The sequence below is a fragment of the Microtus pennsylvanicus genome, chromosome 1, assembly GCF_037038515.1.
Source record: "Microtus pennsylvanicus isolate mMicPen1 chromosome 1, mMicPen1.hap1, whole genome shotgun sequence".
Lineage (NCBI taxonomy): Eukaryota > Metazoa > Chordata > Mammalia > Rodentia > Cricetidae > Microtus > Microtus pennsylvanicus.
The window spans coordinates 41,238,703-41,259,932 of NC_134579.1; the positions used below are offsets into that span (position 1 = coordinate 41,238,703).

The window sequence follows — 21,230 nt, forward strand, 5'->3', positions numbered from 1 at the left end:
ACCAGGCACTTAAGGCCATCCTGTTTTTAACTGAAATAGTATTATATATCACTTTCACACTCTGTTTGGTCTCTCTCTCCGCTCTTCCCAGGTACTCTTTCTAAGACCCCTCTCAAGTTGAAAGTCTCTTTTTTGTTTATTATTAGTTACGTAAATATGTGTATGCATATCTATATATGCATATGTCTATCAGTCATATATTTGTATATGTCTATTAATCTCATATATATATAAATATATAAAATCATCCATCCATCCTTCAAACAACCTGCTCAGTCCGTTTTTGTTGTTTGTACATGGTTTCAGGGCTGACAACCCAGAGCTGATGACTCTGCATTGGACAACCAATAAGGGGACTCACCCCTGAGAGAGTCTAACTCTCCTTCAGTAGTCAATAGTGACAATATTGGCTATTAGATTTTTTTTTCAGATGAATTGGGTTTCAGGACAGGTTAGAAAGAGAAATGGCCAAACAGAGAAGGTACTGTCTTAAAAACTGCAACCCAAAGGCATGTTGGATCTGAGGGAGGCCGCTCTGGGTTTCAGGTCCTGCTCCCCTGTCTTTGCCGACTTCAGGGAACCAGAGCAGGTGGCCCGAGCCCCTCCAGTTGTGGTTCTGTGTGTTCCTCTGGTGGCCGCCAGGCGTCGCACTGGAGCCGCGGTTGCCCTGGAGACCGCTCGGCGAGTGGGCAGGCGGCGCCGAGCCCCCGGCTAGGGAATAACTGGCGGGAGTTGGGGGGAGTGGCTGCGGCGGCCGGCGAGCCCGGGACGCCCGAGCCTGCCCCGAGCCTCGGCGGAGCGGAGCGGCCTCGGCGCTCCCGTGTCCCGCGTGGTCCCCGCTGCACCCCGCCGCCTAGGAGCCCGGTGGACGGCGGCTCCCGCGGCGGCCCCGGTATGACTCGGCGGCGCTCGGCTCCAGCGTCCTGGCTGCTCCTGTCGCTGCTCGGTGAGTAGCCCAGCCCGTCCTCACGCGGCCGGACCGAGCCTGTCGACTCCCGCAGGTGCCGGGGTCTGGCTGCCCCGGAGGTCGTGGAGGCCCGGGCCACCCAGGCGCCCCCCGAGAGCGCAGTATCCCCTGCTCGGCTCCTGGCCGCCACTTCACGGAACGAACTCCCGTTGCCGGTCCAGTTAGAAATCGTGTTTAGAATCGCTTGCCGTTACTAGAAGGGTCCAGGAAAACTTTGTAGCTTTACCGCAACGTTGTAAGAAGATTGAGGTTTAAAAAAGAATTAAATTGATTAGAACACGTTCGCAATTTTAAAAATGTAGCTTCCTTATAACATTTAAAGCGCATACAGGATTAACAAGCCGTTTATTTTTTTTTAAAAAAAAATATTAGTCTACCAGATTGCATCGGAAAGCAAAGTTTTTTTTCACTTAGTTTCCTAACCGAAGGATCTAAGTTGCCTCATAAAAGCACATAGAATGTAGCAATACGAAAAAGAATTTGAAGGCGTTTGCTTATTCAGATTTAATTCCTTTATTTTTTCTTGCAGTTCCCCCCCCCCATAGACATTATATGTAGGCTCTGAATTTCATTTTATACAATGCTCCCTTTGTGTGTGCGCTGTTTTATGGAATCAAGTTGTCTGTCTCAACTAATTGGTTGCCGAGGTTTATGGAAATTTGTCGTGAAGGCTTTTATCAAGCTAGTTTAGTGATGTTTACATTTCTCTCTAGAGAGCTCTGTAGGTGTCCAGCCATATTTTTATGTCTAATCTTGAAGTAACCCAGTTTTAGACCGTTCACCTAGTAGAGGAGAAAGCAGAGCGAAACATTAAGTGTACCTTTTTGATTGTAGATGCCAGGGGAGGTGGAAACATCAGAGTTCTGACTTCTTGAAGTTAAGTAGGCGTAGTTTTAGTGACGCTATGCAGATAATTAAGTCATACACACCAACATATCCTTTTATGCACTTGGGCTTCCAAACTGATTTTGTTGCTCACCGCCCTCAGCCGGCCTGTTTCTCTGCCTTTCGGTCAGAGGAGAAACGAGAGGATACAGAGATGTTTCTTACAATCCTTGAACACAGCTGGAATGTTACAGATGTTGCTGTAAGAACAGCTGGCATGTTTTTGATAGAAAAATCTATGGTTAAACTCGGTTCGTTGGCCAATGGAGTTTGGCTGTGGGTTGATTTTGAATATATTAGGCCGTACTTTCTAAAGAGACAATTTCATTTCTAGAATCAGCCAGACACAGTCACCTGATTGATGCCTTTGCTCTGGGTAGAACTATGTCTGCTTTATACTAGACTACGTCTGAAGATTTCCAGCGTGGTTTCAATCTCCCAGGTAGTCTATTCTGCAGACCGCCTTTCATCCTTAAAATATATGTTCCTCTGTTCAACAGATATTTTTCGTGGTTCCCACTCGGGTGCATTTGGACATCTGGTGGGTGGGTGGGTGGGTGGGTGGGGCAGGGAGATGGTGGTGGCAAATCGAGTTTGTCCGCAGTTCTTCTGAGGTTTTCTGTCTTTAAAAATGCACAAATACTTTATGGCATAGCCAATAAATGATGAATAGCGTTTGCGAGCCGCACCAAGGACTGCAACTGTCACTGCAAAGTTAACTTTTTATCTGGACTTTGATCGCATAGGATTTAGATGATCTAACTTTAGAGTGGTTGGGCTTTTATAGCTCAGGGAACAGTGGGGATAAAGCATATATGAAGAGAAAGTGCAGAGGCATGTTCATATATGAAGAGAAAGTGCAGAGGCATGTTCATATATAAAGAGAAAGTGCAGAGGCATGTTCATATATGAAGAGAAAGTGCAGAGGCATGTTCATATATGAAGAGAAAGTGCAGAGGCATGTTCATATATGAAGAGAAAGTGCAGAGGCATGTTCATATATGAAGAGAAAGTGCAGAGGCATGTTCTTGAGAGGGCAGCTTTCTAGTTGGAAGAGCAGAGACAGGCGAGAGGAGGTGGGTGGAGACGGTATCTAGTGTTGAGTTCTGAGTTAGGGTTCATCTTGGGAAAGCCCCCAGGGCTGCTTCCTTATAGGCGGAGGAAGGAGAAGGATGCGCTGAGAGTGTGGGTGGGTGGGTCTGTGCTGTTATCCGGTGTCCAGGAGAATATTGTGTCCAGACTGAGTTCTTGAACTGCGCAGGCAGTGGCACCATTGGTTTGAGTAAACTGTGGCGTATCTTTAGAACTCTGTGAAGTTGGTTCTGTCATAAAGGGGGAGGGGAGGCTGGGTTCTGGATATGTGAGCCAGCCATGGAGGAGGAATGGTGAGCATGAGAAGTAGGAGAATCTCTTCAGTAAAGGAGGGAAAACAGGTCCCATGACATTGCTGTTCCTTTGTGAAACTTCTGTGAAAGAGTTCACAGGGAATATTGTTAGAAAAGTTTACTTCTGTGTAATTCCACCAATGGCGTAGAAATGGTTTAAGTGAGCTAGGTATGGTAGTGGGTGCCTGCCTTTATTCTCAGCACTCAGGAGGCAGGGGCAGGTGAATCTCAGTGAGTTCAAGGCTAACCTGGTCTACAAAGTGAGTTCCAGGCCATCCAAGGCTACGTAATGGGACTTTGTCTACAAATAAGCAAGAAATATCTAGAATGTTTCTTCTACTTGGGATATATAGCAGCAGATAATTTTACAGAATTTGAGGAAGTGTGTAAGAAAAAAAAGGGTCGTATCAGAAACAAAGACCCACGAATCTTTTAGTGATGACGATTTGAGAAGCTGTTTGTAAATTTCCATCTCTCAGCTTTAAACTTAATTATGTAAATGTTTTTGGAAGACTTGATTTTTTTTTTTTTTAGTTAGAATCTGTAGTTTGACCCTCTTGAAAGATGAAAGATACTGTGTGAAAATTTTGGAGAAGTTTAGTGTACTCAGCATCCGGCACTTGGGAAGTGGTTTAGAAGTTAAGTCAGGGTTTTTAATAATGTTGTGCTTAGAATGGTTGTCAGACCCACGGCGGTGACGCGCTGACAAAGGTGCTGGTTTGGGCTCTTACCCCCTGGTAACAGAAAGTGTCACATTTTCAGATGTGTTTTCACACTTGAGTAGTGGAAACACCTATAGCAGAAATTCTCATTTGCATCTTCATACTTGCGCCATGTGACTTGGTGGCAAACAAGGAGATGTGCCAGGCCACAAGATTCTGCATCGTCCCAGGGACAGGAAATGAGGGATGGGCAGTGTTTCCTGAGTTGGAACAGAGTTGGGGAATTGTTGCTTTCCCGTTCGAATTATCTCTATACCTGTTGCGGTGCCCATGCCGTAACCCCAGCATTTGGGAGGCCAAGGCAGGAAGATTACAAGTTTGAGACCCTCTTAGACGCCACGGTGAGTTCTCTGGTCAACTCTGGGCTGTACCATGAAGCCCAGTCCCTGCTTCATCCCTCCACCAGTCTTCTATGGAACCAGTTTATTTAAAATGAGGGTTCTAAGTCTGTTGCTATCTGGGCCAATAATAACAATTTATTTCGACTCCCTCAGCTTTTACATATGCTTGGTGTTTTGAAGTCAGACTGCTGAATTTCTAGCCTCGTCTCTTGCAGTAATCACAGTCACCCGAAATTTCCCCTTTGCTGAGGATTTCCCCTTAGCTGGCACCAACAGGTCTCAGTCTGCGCTCCGTGAACGGCACCCCTCCGGACCATCTGGAGGGTGTCAAGTCCCCTCCTGATCACGATTCCGTGAGCAACTGGCTTAACAGAGGTTGTCAGTTTCTGGGTGGGCCTCCGAAGCCATCTGACTTGAGTTGTGTCTTGAGAGTAGGAAGTTAATTCGTGTATTTAGTGGTCAAGCGTATCTGAAAGCCATGAAGTTTTTCTTTCTGTGTAAGTTTGGGTAGCTGACATCCTTTCTGGAGGGTCTCCCTGTGGAAGAGCGACGATGGCAGGGCTTTGCATTTGTTGGAGACATGAAATCAGAGGGAGAAATGCGTTTTCTAATTTGTGGATGAGCCTTTCCCGAGCGCTCTGTCTCAGCGTACCACGGCTGTCATCATTGACTGGGTAGCTGCTAAGATGTGTGGCTCTGCCCCACTCCCGTGTTAGAGGAAGAGGCAGGTTGTAGTAAATATCACTCAATATTCACGATGAGCTTAGGATGAAATCAACACAGATTTGCCAGTGTGGATGAACACTGCTTGATGAGTAGTCTTTTGAAAAAGTGGACTCATTTCGATTCACTAAACTTCTGCATCTTAAGAGGAAAGTTAAATGGTGTTATTAGTGGTGTACCTTCCTGAGAAAAGTAAGGAAGTTTAAGTCCTGGAAGCCCTGAGCTCAGGAAACATGTGTACCACATATTTTTTTTTTTAGAAGAATTTTCAGAGAATTAGGTTAACGGTGGCTTTGGCTGATGGTAAATCAGGATTTAGGTTAAAGTAAAGTAGGTTTGTGGAATAGGAGCGTAGATGCCGGGGTTTTCACTGAGGGTCACAGGTACACGGGGGTCACATAGTAAAGACAACCTCATCCTAATGGAGCCACAGCTCGGCTAGTCCTAAAAGACTCATCAGTTTAGTGTTCTAAAAATCTGACGAGATGAAAGTCCGTTAGAAATCCCACCGCTGGGAGCAAGGCAAGGCCCGCGTGCACCGGGCACCTCCCTGACCTGTGTCCAGAATCTTGTGGTCCTCAGCACTCTGCAAGTTTCCCCGACCCTCTTCTCACTAGCGTCGGGCTCCTCTTTCTCTTTCCTCCTCCTCCTCGCCTGTTTTGGAGTATGCCGTGGCTTTCTGTTGGCGGCATCAGATTCTTCAGAGGTAGTCAGGTTAGTCTTTCTCGGCTGCATCTGGGTAATGTGCTGATAAAAAGCAACAAACAGCTGGCACCCACAGGACAGATGCGAAGATCGTGTCAGCATGGCACGGTGGGCCTATGAGGGAGGACCGAGAACTTCGTGGGATAGTTCCACCTTGTTCTGTGAAGGCCACTCTGTGTTCTTGGGATACCTGAAAAGAACACTGTTTTCCTTTCTAAAAGACATGTAGACCCCGTTGTCATTTCTTTGAGAAATTGGTGTGACTCATGTTAGTCAATTATATAATTATACAACACAATACATATTATGTATAATGTATAAATTATACTAACGTTTGGCATATATTTTGTAGCAAAGGTGAGAGAGATTGATCTTCATAGTTTCAGAGAAATTCTGCGAGTTGTTTGGAAGTGTAAAAATATAAGTACTTACAACTTTTGTTTGCTTCTTGGTTTATCTGTGATTTTGTTGATTTTTGAAGTATGTTTTTCCCCTATGCAATTCTGAAGGTTTTGCTCTTGGTAGTAAAATAGTCTCAGGCTTTCGGCAGTCATTGTAACCTGACGCTTCCTCTTCCTGTACCTGGTACATTGTCAAACCCTAGGTCTACACGTTAGAATTTCCAAGAATGGAGTCATTTACTTCTAACACCTTTTGTAGCCCCTCCTCCCCTGTCACTGAGCCCTTCACGATGTCGGAGGTCATCTGCCATCACCCAACCCCCAGCTGTGTGTTTGAGATGTCTTAACTAGCAGCCAATACCAAACATCCGTCCCAGAACTTCCTTGTTTCTTTGGACTCAGAACATCACTGTTCATTAGACTTGTCAGCCCTGACTCAAGGTCATGTGTCAAAAACATAAATCCATAACAAACCCAGACTACAGCACACTCAACACCACTCCTGTGGGGCCAACATCTTCATGCAGGGCTTGTGTTTTAGGCTTTCATTGGTTAAACAATGTGCAGTGTAGCTTACTTACACTGTTGTCCGTGTACAGACATAGGTTGCTGTACCAGCTCTTGCTGGCCAAGACTTAAGACAGCAGAGCATGTGAGAAATGTCTACCCGATTGCGAAGATGCTTCTGGCCTTAAAGGTTGCCAAGGGCCCGTCACAGGGTGCTTGCTTATGTAGAGTGCATCCGTATTTATGTTCTAGAGACTGAAGCTGAAATCATTCAGAGACTCACCAAGAAACCTGAGATGTCTACAGAAACAACATATTTTCCTGACAAGTAATTATTCCAGATACCATGAGTGTTTCTGTTTGACATTTGTGGAAGTCTCTTTAAGGTCCAGCTTATTGGCATACACCCGCTTCTGCCGCCTCTGCATTACAATCCATTGTTTTGGCTTTGTCAAAGTGTAGGAAGCTTGTCTGACCCACATTTTCAGATAATTTTGGATACTCTCACCATTCCTCCAAAATGTGACGTGTTTGCTAAAGGTGGGTTGCAGTGTGGAATCGGACATGTCATTAAGTATTTCACACTTAATGTATCAGAAATCTGTTGGTTAGTCTTGTGCTTTGAGTAGATCATGTATCTTACATGTATCTTTTAAAAAAATACTGCACCTCAACTACTGGAAAATATTGATTCATTGGCTTAGCTGTTGATATATATTACATTTTAGAATATAAAAAGATAATTGTCACTGTTGCTATTAATTGCATAAGAACAGTCTTCCAGAATTTTTTTTGTTTTGTTTTGTTTTTGTTTTTCGAGACAGGGTTTCTCTATGTAACAGCCCTGGCTGTCCTGAAACTCACTTTGCAGACCAGGCTGGCCTCGAACTCACAGAGATCCGCCTGCCTGTGCCTCCCTAGTGCTTGAGAATTAAAGGCGTGCGCCACCACCTCCTGGCTCTCGAGAGTTTTAAGCACATAACACAGATACGAATTCTGCAACGTTTTAATTCTTGCTCCACTCTTGCGTCCTTGGCAGCAGATAATGCTAAAGGACAATTTCACTTTGTCCAGTTTTCAGAAACTTCGTTCAGGTCTCAGATCTCAACCACCAGCCTCTGTCTGTGTGTTGTTCTTTCAAGTCGGCTGAGCTCAGAAAATGGCGTATTCTCCGAGTTCTGAGCACACACGGGTAGGTAGCACACGTGACTAATGCATGGCACGGAACACTGTTAAAGGTAAAGGCCAGTAGTAAAATTACAGTTACATTTCATCAAGGATGTCGATGGAACTGTTTTTCCCCGTTGTTGAGGGAGAGTCCTGGGGAGGATGCCAGGGCCTCCAGCTCAGCTCATCGTCATGGCCTTGGCCCCAGTGATAAGGCACCAGCAGTTTCCCCCACCCACTATCCCTGCAGATGCCAGTGCAGGGTGGGAGGGAAACGGCGCTTTGCTGTTGCTAAGAATGTCCGTCTCCTTCCCACGGACTTTCTGAAAGGGTTGGAGCCTCATGTCTGCGCTCCCAGGGCTACTGTTGTGGCAATGGCATGTTAGAGCCTTTTATTTTGGAGATAATATACAATTAATATGTGCTATATAGGGTGGCATTAAGCAAGAAGTGCTTATATGTTTATTTTTATGTTATAATGTCTAATCTCAAGGGCAACATTGTCATTTAATGTAGATGTATATAGGCAATGATTCAGTCGTGACTTCCACCCACTGGGTGCCCTGGTTTTCTGTGCATGTGTCTAGACTTTATTGTAAGCAGGAAATAAACCCACACACAGATCAGTTTCTTCTTAAAATCAGTTTACGATGTAATGATCTGTAATTCATGTTTAGAGCTCAGCAAGTTAATTCTGGGCCCTTCCCCACCAGTAGCATACATTCATTTCATTCTTTGCGTAGCAGAATTAGTACTTCATAGCACACTGAGTCCATGGCTTATTTCCTCATTGTTGTTCCTTTATGTTGTTTATATGTTTTTGATATCGGTGATATTACAGTGAAGATATTTGTAGATGAAACCTGTACATCTCTGTAGACATTTCTGTAGTGCAGCTTACCCTTAGAAATACTTGCATGTCCATACTAACTTATTGGGGGAGAGCCCTGTGCAGAAGCTCATGCCCTTTTCTAGCCAGTCAAACCTAGTTTAAAATCAGCTTCTTGATATTTATTTTCCTTATGACCTTATGAATGTTATGCCATGCCCGAGCTTGTGTTTATCTTATGAAGGAGAGAGACTTTTCTTCTTATCCTGAGGAAAACTGAATTAAACAACACCCAACATTAGTAGGGGTCTAGCATAACACCCAGCATATAGCAAATGCCCAGGGGCAGTTGTAAGGATTAATCAGTCTTTTTAGGTCAGGGAGGCAAGTGGTCTGTGCAGGGTACATGCTGGATGGGTGGCCTGGGCATGTTTCCTCCAGGTTTGTGTTTACTTGGGGGATGAAGATATTAGATTTTGGAATCTATTCTTTTAGTTTCCAGTGGTAAGGTCATTGGTGGCAAAGCAAGCTGAAGATATCCTTTGGCTTGCTTCAACATAAAACTTTCACAAAAGTAGTCGTTTGACTTTGTTTTCTTGCCCCTCCTCCATCTATAGTAAGGTGTTCCAGTGAGTTCTAGAAAGTTAGACCATCTCCATCCATTGTGAAGATTATAGAAAGCAGTTAAGCTGTAAAGAATATTAAGTTTTCCCTTGGAGGTTGATGTCTGCTCACTCTGCAAGATGTGTTTTTGCCCCCCTCCCCAGCCTGTGACAGAAGAGGGTGGGTCAAAGCGGGGTATGAATGTGATGAGTGTCTTTTCATCACAGTGGCTGCATCTGGTCCTTCTGCTCGACTCCACTGGTGTTTGTGTTTGTTTAAGAAGGCAGATGTCCACATAGACCATATGACGGACAGACTTTCCGCGGTTGCATCACTGATTAAAAATGAGAAGCCCATGAGCTTTAAGACAGCTTCAGGCTGGAGCCACCTACAGGATGACTGATTCTTAGACTGAGAGCTTTGAGGGTGTGGTTAGTCCACTGCTTAATGCCAGTTGTGTTCCTGATGGGCCTTGTGCCTTCACGCATGTCTCCAGGCTGTTCTGCGGCCGTTTCCTGAAAGATGATGTTTGCACACAAAACCAGATGGTCGCTAAGACGGGCAGAGTCAGCGAGGCTGATAGGGCCGGAATAACTGCGATTCAGAAACCGTCACCTACTATGTTGCCACGCTGGGACAACCTCTCTTGCAGATGGGTAAATTATTCCTGAGTCCAAGCCATACTGGTAAGAAGTGCTTCTTGAGTTTTATATGCCAAGGTCACTCACTACATAAACTTAAACACGGGCCTTTTTCTTGAAAATACTTGCTGGAATTGTGACTTTAAATCGTTCTTAATTTGCAATTTCAGTGGCCTCAGAACGTGGCACACTGTAGTTGCCTTTTGGTCAACTTGTATTGCGAGGCACATTCTTATATGTGCGGTCCTTTGTCTTCTTGCCGCACAACCCCTTGCTTGTTTTGACTCAAGGTCAAATTGTCTTTGTCATTAAGGAGAAAGTATAATGCGTGCTGTAGACCAGTAAGGTCTCTTAGAGCCCTTTAATTCTGTAATGTCCTTGATCTGATGGAGCGACTTGGTAAATCTCTTCACGATTTCCATGACCAAGCCATCTGCCTGCATTAAAATAAATCAAATCTGCTTACTCCTCAGCGTCTAACAAATATTCTATAAACTGATGATGATGAAGTGCGTGAACACAAAAATAATTTGCACTCTTCAGCACTTCCTCCCGAGTTCTCCGCCCAGATCCTCTTCTGCAGTGGAAGCTGGCAGACTGGCTTTCTCTGGCTGCACTGGGGGGTAATCGCGCCGTTCTCCAGCCCTTTTATTTCCCAACTGTGGGAAACTAATTCAGATTTCACATTCTGAGCTTTGCAAACCCTTTTACTTATCACCCTGCTTCAAATACATCAAGGGAAAAACATCACATTTTACATTTATGTTGTATGTGTATATAGTGTTTAAATCCCAGGTGTAGATTTTGTGTGTGGCCCAGTTTCTGATGTTATCTAGAGTGTAAGGGCTGCTGACTATGGCTGTACTGTGCTCTCCATGTGTTGGCCTCTATGAGTCTCGTGACATGTTCATAGGCTAAGCTTGGTCATTTCTTCTCACGACTAGTAACCTAAAACCATCAAATCTTTAATATATTTCTTCCCTGTGATCTTCTTGTTATTTCTGATCACCCCTTTCTCAAATTATGTCTACATTAATTTTGTATCATTCTAGTTTTCTGGCTGATAATTGTCCTTCATGTCAATCCTTCCTTTCCTCTCTGCTGGACTGGTTCCTGATAGGTTTTACTCTTTACATTCCTCTCCTGTCAATAATAATGGCAACCCCCAAAGTCTTAAAGGATAACGTAGGGGCACAGAGGTCCCTGTGCTCAAATATAAGCACCGGGGAACTTGGGATGTCAACACGCAGACTTGTTCCTCCAGAGAGGGAGTGTATCACCTGTTGTCCACACACAAGGCTGGCAGCAGACATGGTTAGTAGCCTGGTGACCTATATGCTATCTGTGGCTGAGAACACACTGGATCCGCCCTGAGACCCTTTTGTGAGCCTGTCACTCTATGGACCCATCTTTATGGAAGGCATCATGTGTAGTCTAATCTGTAGAACACACCTTTATGGAAAATGTCTTTATGAAGAGTTTCGCAGTAGTTATGCCTTAAGATTTATTGTACACAGAGGACTGAGTTAATTATCACCAGGAAAATTTTATAAGATTGCACTGTGCTTAAATATACCTAAAATAAACTACTGGGAGTCAGACTCCCAAAGCTGGAACCAGCAGTGGCTATTGAGTTGTGCTGAGCCCAGCTACCCTTTTTGCCTCCCTTGGATTGTTACTCTGCTGGCTGAGGTGGGGTCACAGAGACCCAGGGGTACATTTTGGGGAGCTAGGGAGGTATCGCTCAGTTGGTGTGGTGCTTGTCCTCTACAAGGACTCAAGTCCAGTCCCCAGAGCCTGTGTGAAAAAAGTCAGTGGTGATGGAAGCCTGGATCTGGACCACATTTGTAAGTCCAGTGCTGGGGAGGCAGGAACAGACGGATGGCTGGGGTTCCTGACAGTCGTTCTGGTTTCCTTAGTAAATTCCAGGCCAATGAGAGACTCTGTTTCTAAAAGAAAAGGTGGGTGATGCAAAAGAAATGGCACGCAAGGTTGTCTTGTCTTCTGGCCTCCACATGTGCACTTGTGCACGCACACACGCACACACACACGCACACACACATGAGTGTATCATTTCATGTCCTTTATGGCTCTGCACAGCTCTCTACTCACTCAGGTTTTCTCTCTCTCTAGCTTTGTCACTGGAGTGCACATCTTTTGGTAATTCACCATTTAACAGATTAAAAGTTTAGAAATGAAATCATAATCTTAATAAATTCAGAAAAACTGACAAAATGTAAGAACCGCAGGAAAACTTCCAGTAAACTAAGAATAAAAGAACACCTGTGAAAACATGGCAGTGGGCATCGAGGGGATGCAGCTGAGGCGCGAGGCGCAGGTGTGGGGCTCACTGCGTCTGTTGGCACCGTGTTGCTCCACGTTGCACCAATGCGAAGGCTTCATGCCTTCCATCTGGCATCGTTTCCTGCTCAGAGGCTGCCCATAGATAACTCCTGTCCTGCAGATTTCTCTTCAGTGATGTCTAGCTTCTCTTTGTATCTGAAAACCACGTTAGTGCACTCCTTTTGGGTCTGTGCCTTGCAGTAGGGTCTCAGCAGCCCAGACTGGCCTTGCACACGTGCACACTGCTCCTGCTTCCATCTTCCAAGTGCTGAGATGACAGGGTTGTAGGGTCATGATGTCTGTCACCTTCTTTTGGAAACCATTGTGACCCAGCGAAGAATTCTAGGTTGAAAGTGTCTTTTTCTTCCTTTGAAATGCTAAATCTTCTACACTGTCATGCAACTTAAATCTTTCCAACAGAAATTGTTCTTCATCCTTTGATTCTCTGTGTGTGTTTTCTTTTTTCCCCCTCATTTGTGTGCTTTTCAGATTTTCTCTTTATTTGTAAGCAGTTTGGTTATGTTACAATATGCTTGTTACTTATACTTGTTCAAGAGTTGTACTTTTCACTGAATTTTGGCAGTTATTTCTTAATTGACATTTTTTTGTGGAAGTTAAATATATAAGTAACTGTTCTCATGAATTGTCATATCTAAGTAACTGTTCTCATGAATTGTCTTATCTAAGTAACTGTTCTCAAGAATTGTCATATACCTTGCTGATGTGCTGTTGTAGTTTTAAGTCTTTAATTTTCAAAATGACATTATTTATTTTGTGCGTGTGCATAATATGTGCATGCACACATGTGTGCATGTGCAGATTAGAGGAGAGCTTCTGGGAGTTATTTGTCTCCTTCCAACCACATAGGTCTCCTGGGCTTGAACCTAGGGCCTCAGACTTGGCAGTAAGCACTTTTACCCACCTCATTGCACAGGTTTTCATTTTTCTACACTTATTTTATGGATCCTTTCAAGTTTTCTCATCTATTCCTTTGAAGTGTGTAGCCTGCCCAACTTGGGTTCATTGCGGCCATTCATCTAAGATGGTGTATGTCTTAGTAAGGATTTTTATTGCTGTGAAGAGACACCATGACCACCGCAACTCTTATAAAGGAAGACATTTAATTGGGGCTGGCTTACAGTTTCAGAGGCTTAGTCTTTTATCATTGTGGTGGAAGATGGTGGCATGCAGGCAGACATGGTGCTAGAAAAGGAGCTGAGAGTCCTAAATCTTGATCAGCAAGCAACAGGAAGTGGACAGTCTCACTAGGTGTAGCTTGTGCATAGGAGAGAGACATCAAAGCCCACCCCCACAGTAACACAGTTCCTCCAACAAGGCCATACCTACTCCAACAAGACCACACTTTCTTCAACAAGGCCACAAGTGCCACTCCCTCCTGGGGCCATTTTCTTTCAATCACCACAGTGTAGTTTTTGTACAATTTGTTTTACCGCTCCCCAAATTTTCCGTGCTCCACCTAGTCAACTCTCTTCCTGTCCTCAACTTCTACAACCCACCAGTCTGTTGTGGTCATCTTTGCTTAGAATGTGCATTTAAGTTTCCTCCGTGTTTGTTTAACTTGTAGCTCATTCCCATTCACTTCTCAATCTGTGGCTTATTGACTTCTTCTTTACATCAAGATTTTACAGAAACATTGAATTATTGATTTTACTTGGTGTATGTGTAAATATGTCACAGTGCACCTGTGGAAGTCAGAGGACTTGCAGTAACTGGTTTAATTTTTGTTTGTTTTGAAACAGAGTATCATGTAGTCATGGTGGCCTTGAAAACTCTATGTAGGCAAGACTGGCCCTGAACCCTTAATCCTCTTGCCTCTACTTCTCACGTGACATTATAGGCGTGTATCACCACTCTTGGTTTTGATGAGTAATCATCAGTCTCTCACTCTCTCTTCCTCTCTCTATCTCTTCTCCCAACCCCCAGTGTGATGAGCGATATGGTCAGAACTTTATGTTGCATATTTTTCTCAATCATCTTATTTTTGAGACACAGTCTCTCGCTGAATCTGGAGCTTGACAGTTCAAACTCAACTACTGGCTAGTAAGCCACAAGGACCATTTTTTTCTCCACCAAGATTATAGGTGTTCATCCTTAGGTCTCTCTCTCTCTCTCTCTCTCTCTCTCTCTCTCTCTCTCTCTCTCTCTCTCTCTCTCTCCTCCCTCCCTCCCTCCCTCCGTCCCTCTCCTTCTCTTTTTAATTCCAAGTTTATTCTATGTGTATGGGTGTCTTCATCTGCTTGTATGTCTGTGCACCATGAAGGCCGGAAGAAAGCATTGGATTCCCTGGAACTGGAGTTGTAGACCATGTGAGCTGCCGCATGGGTGCTGAAAGTCAAAACTAGGTCTTCTGGAAGAGCAGCCAGTGCTCTTAACTGCTGAGCCATCTCTCTAGCTTCAGGCAGGCCTGGCCTCAGTACCGGGGTTTTGAACTCAAGTCTTTGTGCTTGCATCACAAGCAATTTATGGAGTGCATCATTTCCCCAAGACCTGATGGTTAATCTTTATTGTAAACTGGAGTGGATTGAGAAGTACCTGGGAGATCAGCAGTGGAAGTGTCCGAGGCTGTTTCCCGGGAGTGCTAAGGGAAGACGGCCCAGCACAACTGTGGCAGCAAGCCACCTTTCTTCCTGGCCACTGGGAGATGAGGTGAGCAGGGGTCCCCCGTGTTTGCTGACACAGTGGTCACTCGGCCTAGGCTCAGTGCAGTAGAGCCGGCTGTGACCAGCCTGAGACCTCTGGAACCGTGAACACAAACCTTCATTTTCAGCAAGTGTTTTCTAAGATGGTGGCATGTTCCTGGGTTGTCTTGGTTATACGGTCCCTTCTGAATCCTGGCCCCACCCAGTTTTTCCCAATCCCCTATCCCTTTGCCTGGCCATGCACCTTTTCTTGGTCTTCGCCTGCCCTGCTGTTCACACTTGGGCACACACCACTTGGCAGACTGCGTTCCGCAGACACAGCTCTGGTTCCTTTAGTAGGTCCCACTGTCTTCCAAAGCAGTGTGCCAGTGTTTGCTTCTGCTAGTGTGCAGAGAGTGTGCAAGAGCTCCAGGCCCTCTACTCCATCCTGTGAATGCTAGCTTCTGTCGTTCCAGGGCTCCTCACTTTACCCATTCTGACGGGTTGTAGCATGGTGTCTGTGTGCATGTATGTAGTTTTTGTTTATTTTTTCTGGTTCAAATGGCATTACTTCCCCATCTCAATATTTCTTAAAAAGAGTCATTTAAGGGGGCTGGAGAGGTGGCTCAGAAGTTAAGAGCACTGACTGTTCTTCTAGAGGTCCTGAGTTCAATCACAACAACCACATGGTGGTTCACAGCTATCTGTAATGGGATATGGTGCCCTCTTCTGGCCAGCAAGCATACATACAGACAGAACACTATACATAATAAATAAATAAATCTTTAAAAAAAGTCATTTAAGTCAAAAATTATATGTATGTGTGTGGATATATGCACATGTGTATTGTGTGCCCCATAGTGAGAGACTAATAAATTCTAATTAATAAGAATAGTTTCAAAAACTCACCAAAGGACAGCTAGAGGCTCAAATAGAACAGTAGGTAGACTTTGTGTTTAAGTAGCAACAGTTTGTTTTCTTTTCCTTTTTTTTCTGTTTTATTTTTGAGATAGAGTTTCTCTGTAGCTTTGGAGCCTGTCCTGAAACTAGCTCTTGTAGACCAGGCTGGCCTCGAACTCACAGAGATATGGAAATCTGCCTGTGTCTGCCTCCCGAGTGCCGGGATTAAAGGCGTGTGCCACTGACATCCAGCTCTTTTCTTTTTCTTCTATTTGTTCATCTCCCTGACTGTTTCTACCGCCATGTCTTCAAATTAAATGTATTTTTGACACATACAAAATGTATGTCCTCCCACATCCTCTCTTCCCTACAATGCCCCTGTCAGCTCCCACTCTTCCTAGGAATCGCCTGCATTCATATCTTTCTGCTTTGATTTGCAGCCCACTGAGCTGCACCAGGGCTGTGTGACCATGGATTTGGAACTATACCCTGGAACTTAGTGGGCTAACCTGTTCTACGGCCATTCTTACCACAATTACCTTCCTTGCTCGGAGCTGAGGTTTTCTCCCTTAGTTTTTCCACTGAATAGCATCTTCTTTTCAAAAGCATCCATTTAATTGCAAATAGAATTTTACATATTAAGCCCTTTGCATCCTAATGCCACCAGCGTTTGTTTTGACAGGGGAGTTTGATTTGTGAATCAAAGAAAGCTTTTAGGGCATTCACAGGCATGGCCAAGTTAGTGTTAGATTGCTTTTACATTTTTCTCTTTTTCTAAGAGAATCATCTCAAAAGCTTTTAAAGTTAGTTTCTCCTTCAGTTTTCCAGCACAGTCAAGAGCCCGCTCCACACAAGCCACTGTGGTTTCTACAGCGCGAGCTAACGTGGTGCTTAACCTATGTGTCGTTCTAGTTAGAACTGTAGCTGTGGTTGTGACGCAGAGAAGAAGTACTTGTAGAATACTTGCTGTTAGGATCAGGTCAGGAAATAGAAGTGCATCTCCATCATAGCTAAAATGGCAGGTGCCAGAAGATAAAGCTGGTGTGGTCTTTATCATGGTCAGCGAAGCATGGCCTTGCTTCTTATGTTCTCAGCAGATTTTAGAACTAACATCAACCTCCTCACTCCAGAGAGTTTATGTTTTAGACCCCGGAGGATAGAAAGATGCTTTTAAAAAGTATAGGATCCAGTCTTCAAGTGGAAGTGGTCCATTTGCACTTCCAATGCAACCCATAGCACTAATGGTTCAAATGAAGTGCTGTCTCTTGTTCAGTGCCCATCCTTATTCTGACAATGCGCTCCATCCACAGGGTAGGTTATTGGTTTGTTTTGGGATTTATAGGCTAAGCTGTCCATTTACAGCATGTCTGATGGCAAGAGGCTTGGACACATTCTTCAGGACCCACCTAAGCACGCAAGAGACTTAGAGAGGGGCTGAGAGGGGTCTGGAGTTAAAAGAGGAAAGCTGGGAATCCTCAGATTTTGAAAACAGAGTGCTAGCAGAGTCACAGTGGGCTCCCAGACGACAGAAATCTGTTTCTCACTGAGAGGTTAGGATCTAGAGATCTTAGTGTTGGAAGATTTGGTGGTTCCTGCTTCTTAATTCAGAGAAACCATTTTCCTGTGTCCCTAGGTGATGGGAGAGACACACGGGTCCTGTCATGATCCAGTCATGTCTCAAGAGCCCCTCCCCCACCTCTACATACCACTACATTGGGGATTATGTTTCAACATTTGGTTTTCTAGGGGACATGAACATTTAGGCTATAACAGCCATGCATGAAGGTCTAGGTCTGCAGAGCAATGCTGGGAACCTACACATGCTATCACACTTTCAATTAAGTAATAGCAACGGCAGCAATGGCAGAAAGAGCCCCCAGATAGGACAAATTCTACTTCCCATTTCTCTGTGAAGGAGTGGTTCGTCAAGATCCTCTAGCAGAGGCAACCGGAGAACTTCCCGTGGTTATGAGAGCCAGCCCTTTGCTCTCCTGGCTGGAAAAGCTTGAGTAGCTCCCTCCTTCCTTCATTTGGTATTTTTCTTGGGGGCTGGAGAGATGGCTCAGCAGTTAAGAGTACTTCCAGAGAACCCGGGTTCAATTCCCCGCACCCACATGGTGGCTCACAACTGTCTGTAACTCCAGTTCTACAGGACCCAACACCCTCCCACAGATATCTATGCAGGCAAAACACCAATGTACATAACATATTTTTCTTGAGTAAAGTGGGGCTGAGGGAAAGAACCCTAAAGACTATTTACATGATGTTACGGGAGGCCCTCCCACTCCTCCAGCCTATCGGCGCTGAGATACCAGCCCCTTGGGGCGTGGTCTCTCTCCCTTTAAAAAAGCGGCCACTTCCCTCTCCTCGCTCTCTTCACTTCCTGCTCCGCCGGTGACTTGACTTCCTTCCTGGTTACGCAGAGGGCTGACAGTGATCTGTAAGTTTTTTCCCCTTTAAATAAATATCACCCTATTAATCATAATCCCAATTTGGTGTGGCATTGTTTGTGACTTACGCCTTCATTTGGCGCCCAACGTTTGGTTTTAGAACCTCTCCCGGCTCGCAGCCGCGAGTTCGGCTTGGCGGCCGGAAGTTCGGCTTGGCGGCCGCAAGTTCGGCTTGGCGGGCGCTTGTTCGGCTTGGCGGGAGCCCTTGCTTCCTCAGCCGCTGCCTGTGGATTTAAACTCCACAGGCCCGCGTAGTCTCTGCCCGCGTGATTTGCTCTTTTCTGAGTCATTTTCAAATCTCCCTTGCAAGCACAGCTCTTAAGTGACGCGAACCAGAGCACGCGGTTGCTGAAAGCTGCAACCCCTCAGGGTGACTCTGTCACGTGGAGGCATAAGTAGCTTCCAGATTGCTCTTCTCTACCCCTGGATTCTAGGTTTCTGGTTCCATCTCTGGAATTGATTTAATTACATTTACTTTGTTGAGCAACTTACATTTTCCAGTTTTTAACAACTACTAGGCGGACTCTGAAACAGGACCGTGTTTTCGTCGAGACTTGGCAACAGCGCCACCTGCTGGATAATAGGTAATATGGCAGTTCTCGTTTCCAACGCGAATTTTACTGTTCTGGTTACCAATACAATGGGTTATATCATGCAAGGTTTATATGACTATGGGGATAACTTAATTTACTGGTTACTAGGTTTCAGTATTCTTTTGAATATTCTATCATTTAGGAAGATCATGGCACTCCTAAGAACCATACAATCTTTACTAGAAACTCATGCAGGTCAGGAGATTCAGGATTCAAAAGAGACAATAATAAAGACAATAATAAGAAGACTTGAAATGATTGAAGAAATGATTGGAGCTGGTGAACAGAGTAATAAGGCACAAGGACAGGATACAATGCCAACACCAGCTATTAGAACTGGCTTACCAAAGGTTTTAGCAGCATACCCTATACTTAATTCTGACAAAGCGTCAACTTCTAAAGGCTCAAAGGGAGTCAGAGAAGCTAGATGGACGCCAATAGCAATGAATGATCTAAAAGAAATTAAGCAAGCTATTGTTAATTTTGGCTTGCACTCTGCATACGTAAAGGAAATGATAAGGACTTGGGCTTCTAATGCTAGAGCTACCCCCCATGATTTCCATCAGTTAGTGTCTGCAGTTTTAGATAATGGACCTTCCTTGATGTTTGGAATTTATTTCAGAGAAGAATCCAAACATATGGAACAGCAAGGAAGAGCAAAAGGTATTGAGGTTTCCCAAGATCAAATTCTTGGTGCAGGAGAATATGCTGATCCACAGGTCCAAGCTCTTTATGATGATGAAGTACTGTGTCTATGTCACCAAGCAGCTTTAAATGCTTGGAATAGGATACAAGATCCAGCAAAAAGGGTTGAATCATATACCAGAATTAGGCAGGGACAGAGAGAACCCTTTATTGACTTTTTGCAAAGATTAATTAAGGCTCTGGACATAGGGGTAACAGACCCAGAAGCTAGACGAATACTTCTTGAATCTCTAGCTTTTGAGAATGCAAACATAGAATGCAAAAAGATAATTGGGCCTTTAAAGTCTAGATCAGCACCTATGGATGAATGGATTCAGCACACGATGAATGTTGAGACGTTTAGCTATAACGATGAATCTTGGGTAGGAGAAGCGATTTCCACAGCAATGAGGAGACATCAAACTGCCAGGTGTTTTAATTGTGGTAAATTAGGACATCTGAAAAGGGATTGCAGGCACAGAATTTCTAGGAATATTATCTCCTCTGGGAATGACAAAGATAGGAGACCTAGGCCTTCAGGTATATGTAGGAGATGCGGTAAAGGCCGACATTGGTCCAATGAATGCAGGTCAACAACAGACAAACAAGGCAACCCGATACCGTCGGGAAACTCCTTGAGGGGCCTCTCGCAGGCCCCCAAGCCAACAGTGGCCCAGTCATTCCCAGTCACAGTGGAGAACGTGCCTCACCAAGAAAATTAAAAGCTCCAATTTCTGCTGTAAAAAGTAATACTGGTCTAAATGATGAAATCCATGTGGAGGATGAGTCAAAAAACCCAGTTGGACAGAGTAAACGTATATTTTGGCAGACTTCTATTAATGATCAAAGACCAAAGCTAAGAGTCTGTATAAATGGCACTTTTATTGAAGGCTTATTAGACACAGGTGCGGATGTAAGTATCATTACCCCAGAATCTTGGCATCCGAATTGGCCTCTTCAAGAGGTAGATGTTCAGTTCCTGGGAATTGGAACCCTATCTCGTGTAAAACAAAGCACAAGATGGGTTGAATGCATAGGGCCCGAAGGGCAAATAGGAAGACTAAGGCCATATATAGCCAATATTGCCATAAATTTATGGGGCCGTGACCTGCTACAGCAATGGAATACCCAGATTAACATTCCTGTAGTTCCAGGAACTCATAATTCTGGGAAGTATATGATGAGGTATTATGGAAAAAGGTCACTAGACATTCAGGCTGTACAAGAACATACAGCAAATACCAAACCTGTAGAGGTACCAACAGCCCTACCTTTAAAATGGCTAACTGAGAAGCCAATATGGATCAAACAGTGGCCTCTAGCTGAAGATAAACTACAGGCATTGGAACAGCTGGTGCAGGAGCAACTAGATGCTCACCACATTGAAGAATCAACCAGCCCTTGGAATTCTCCTGTGTTTGTTGTAAAAAAGAAATCTGGTAAATGGAGAATGGTGACAGATCTAAGAGCTGTCAACAAAGTAATTCAACCTATGGGCTCACTACAATCTGGAATTCCTTTGCCTTCTCTGTTACCAAAAGGATGGCCTCTTATAGTTATTGATTTGAAAGATTGTTTTTTCACTATACCGTTACAAGAAAAGGATAGAGAAAAATTTGCCTTCACAGTGCCTACTTATAATAATTCTCAGCCCAATAGGAGATATCAATGGACTGTCCTCCCACAGGGTATGCTCAATAGTCCTACACTGTGCCAATATTTTGTAAGTAAGCCATTGGAAATAA

The 21,230-nt window shown here is 44.4% G+C and overlaps 1 protein-coding gene across 1 annotated transcript in view; it reads left to right on the forward strand.

The window, feature by feature from the left end:
* The first annotated feature begins 708 nt into the window (after positions 1-708).
* Positions 709-21,230, forward strand: part of Igsf11 (immunoglobulin superfamily member 11) — a 135,132-nt gene continuing 114,610 nt past the window's right edge. Inside the window, exon 1 of the mRNA XM_075962626.1 lies at positions 709-946. Coding sequence (XP_075818741.1) covers positions 895-946 — 52 coding nt within the window. The 5' untranslated portion in view covers positions 709-894. The remainder of the gene's footprint in view (positions 947-21,230) is intronic.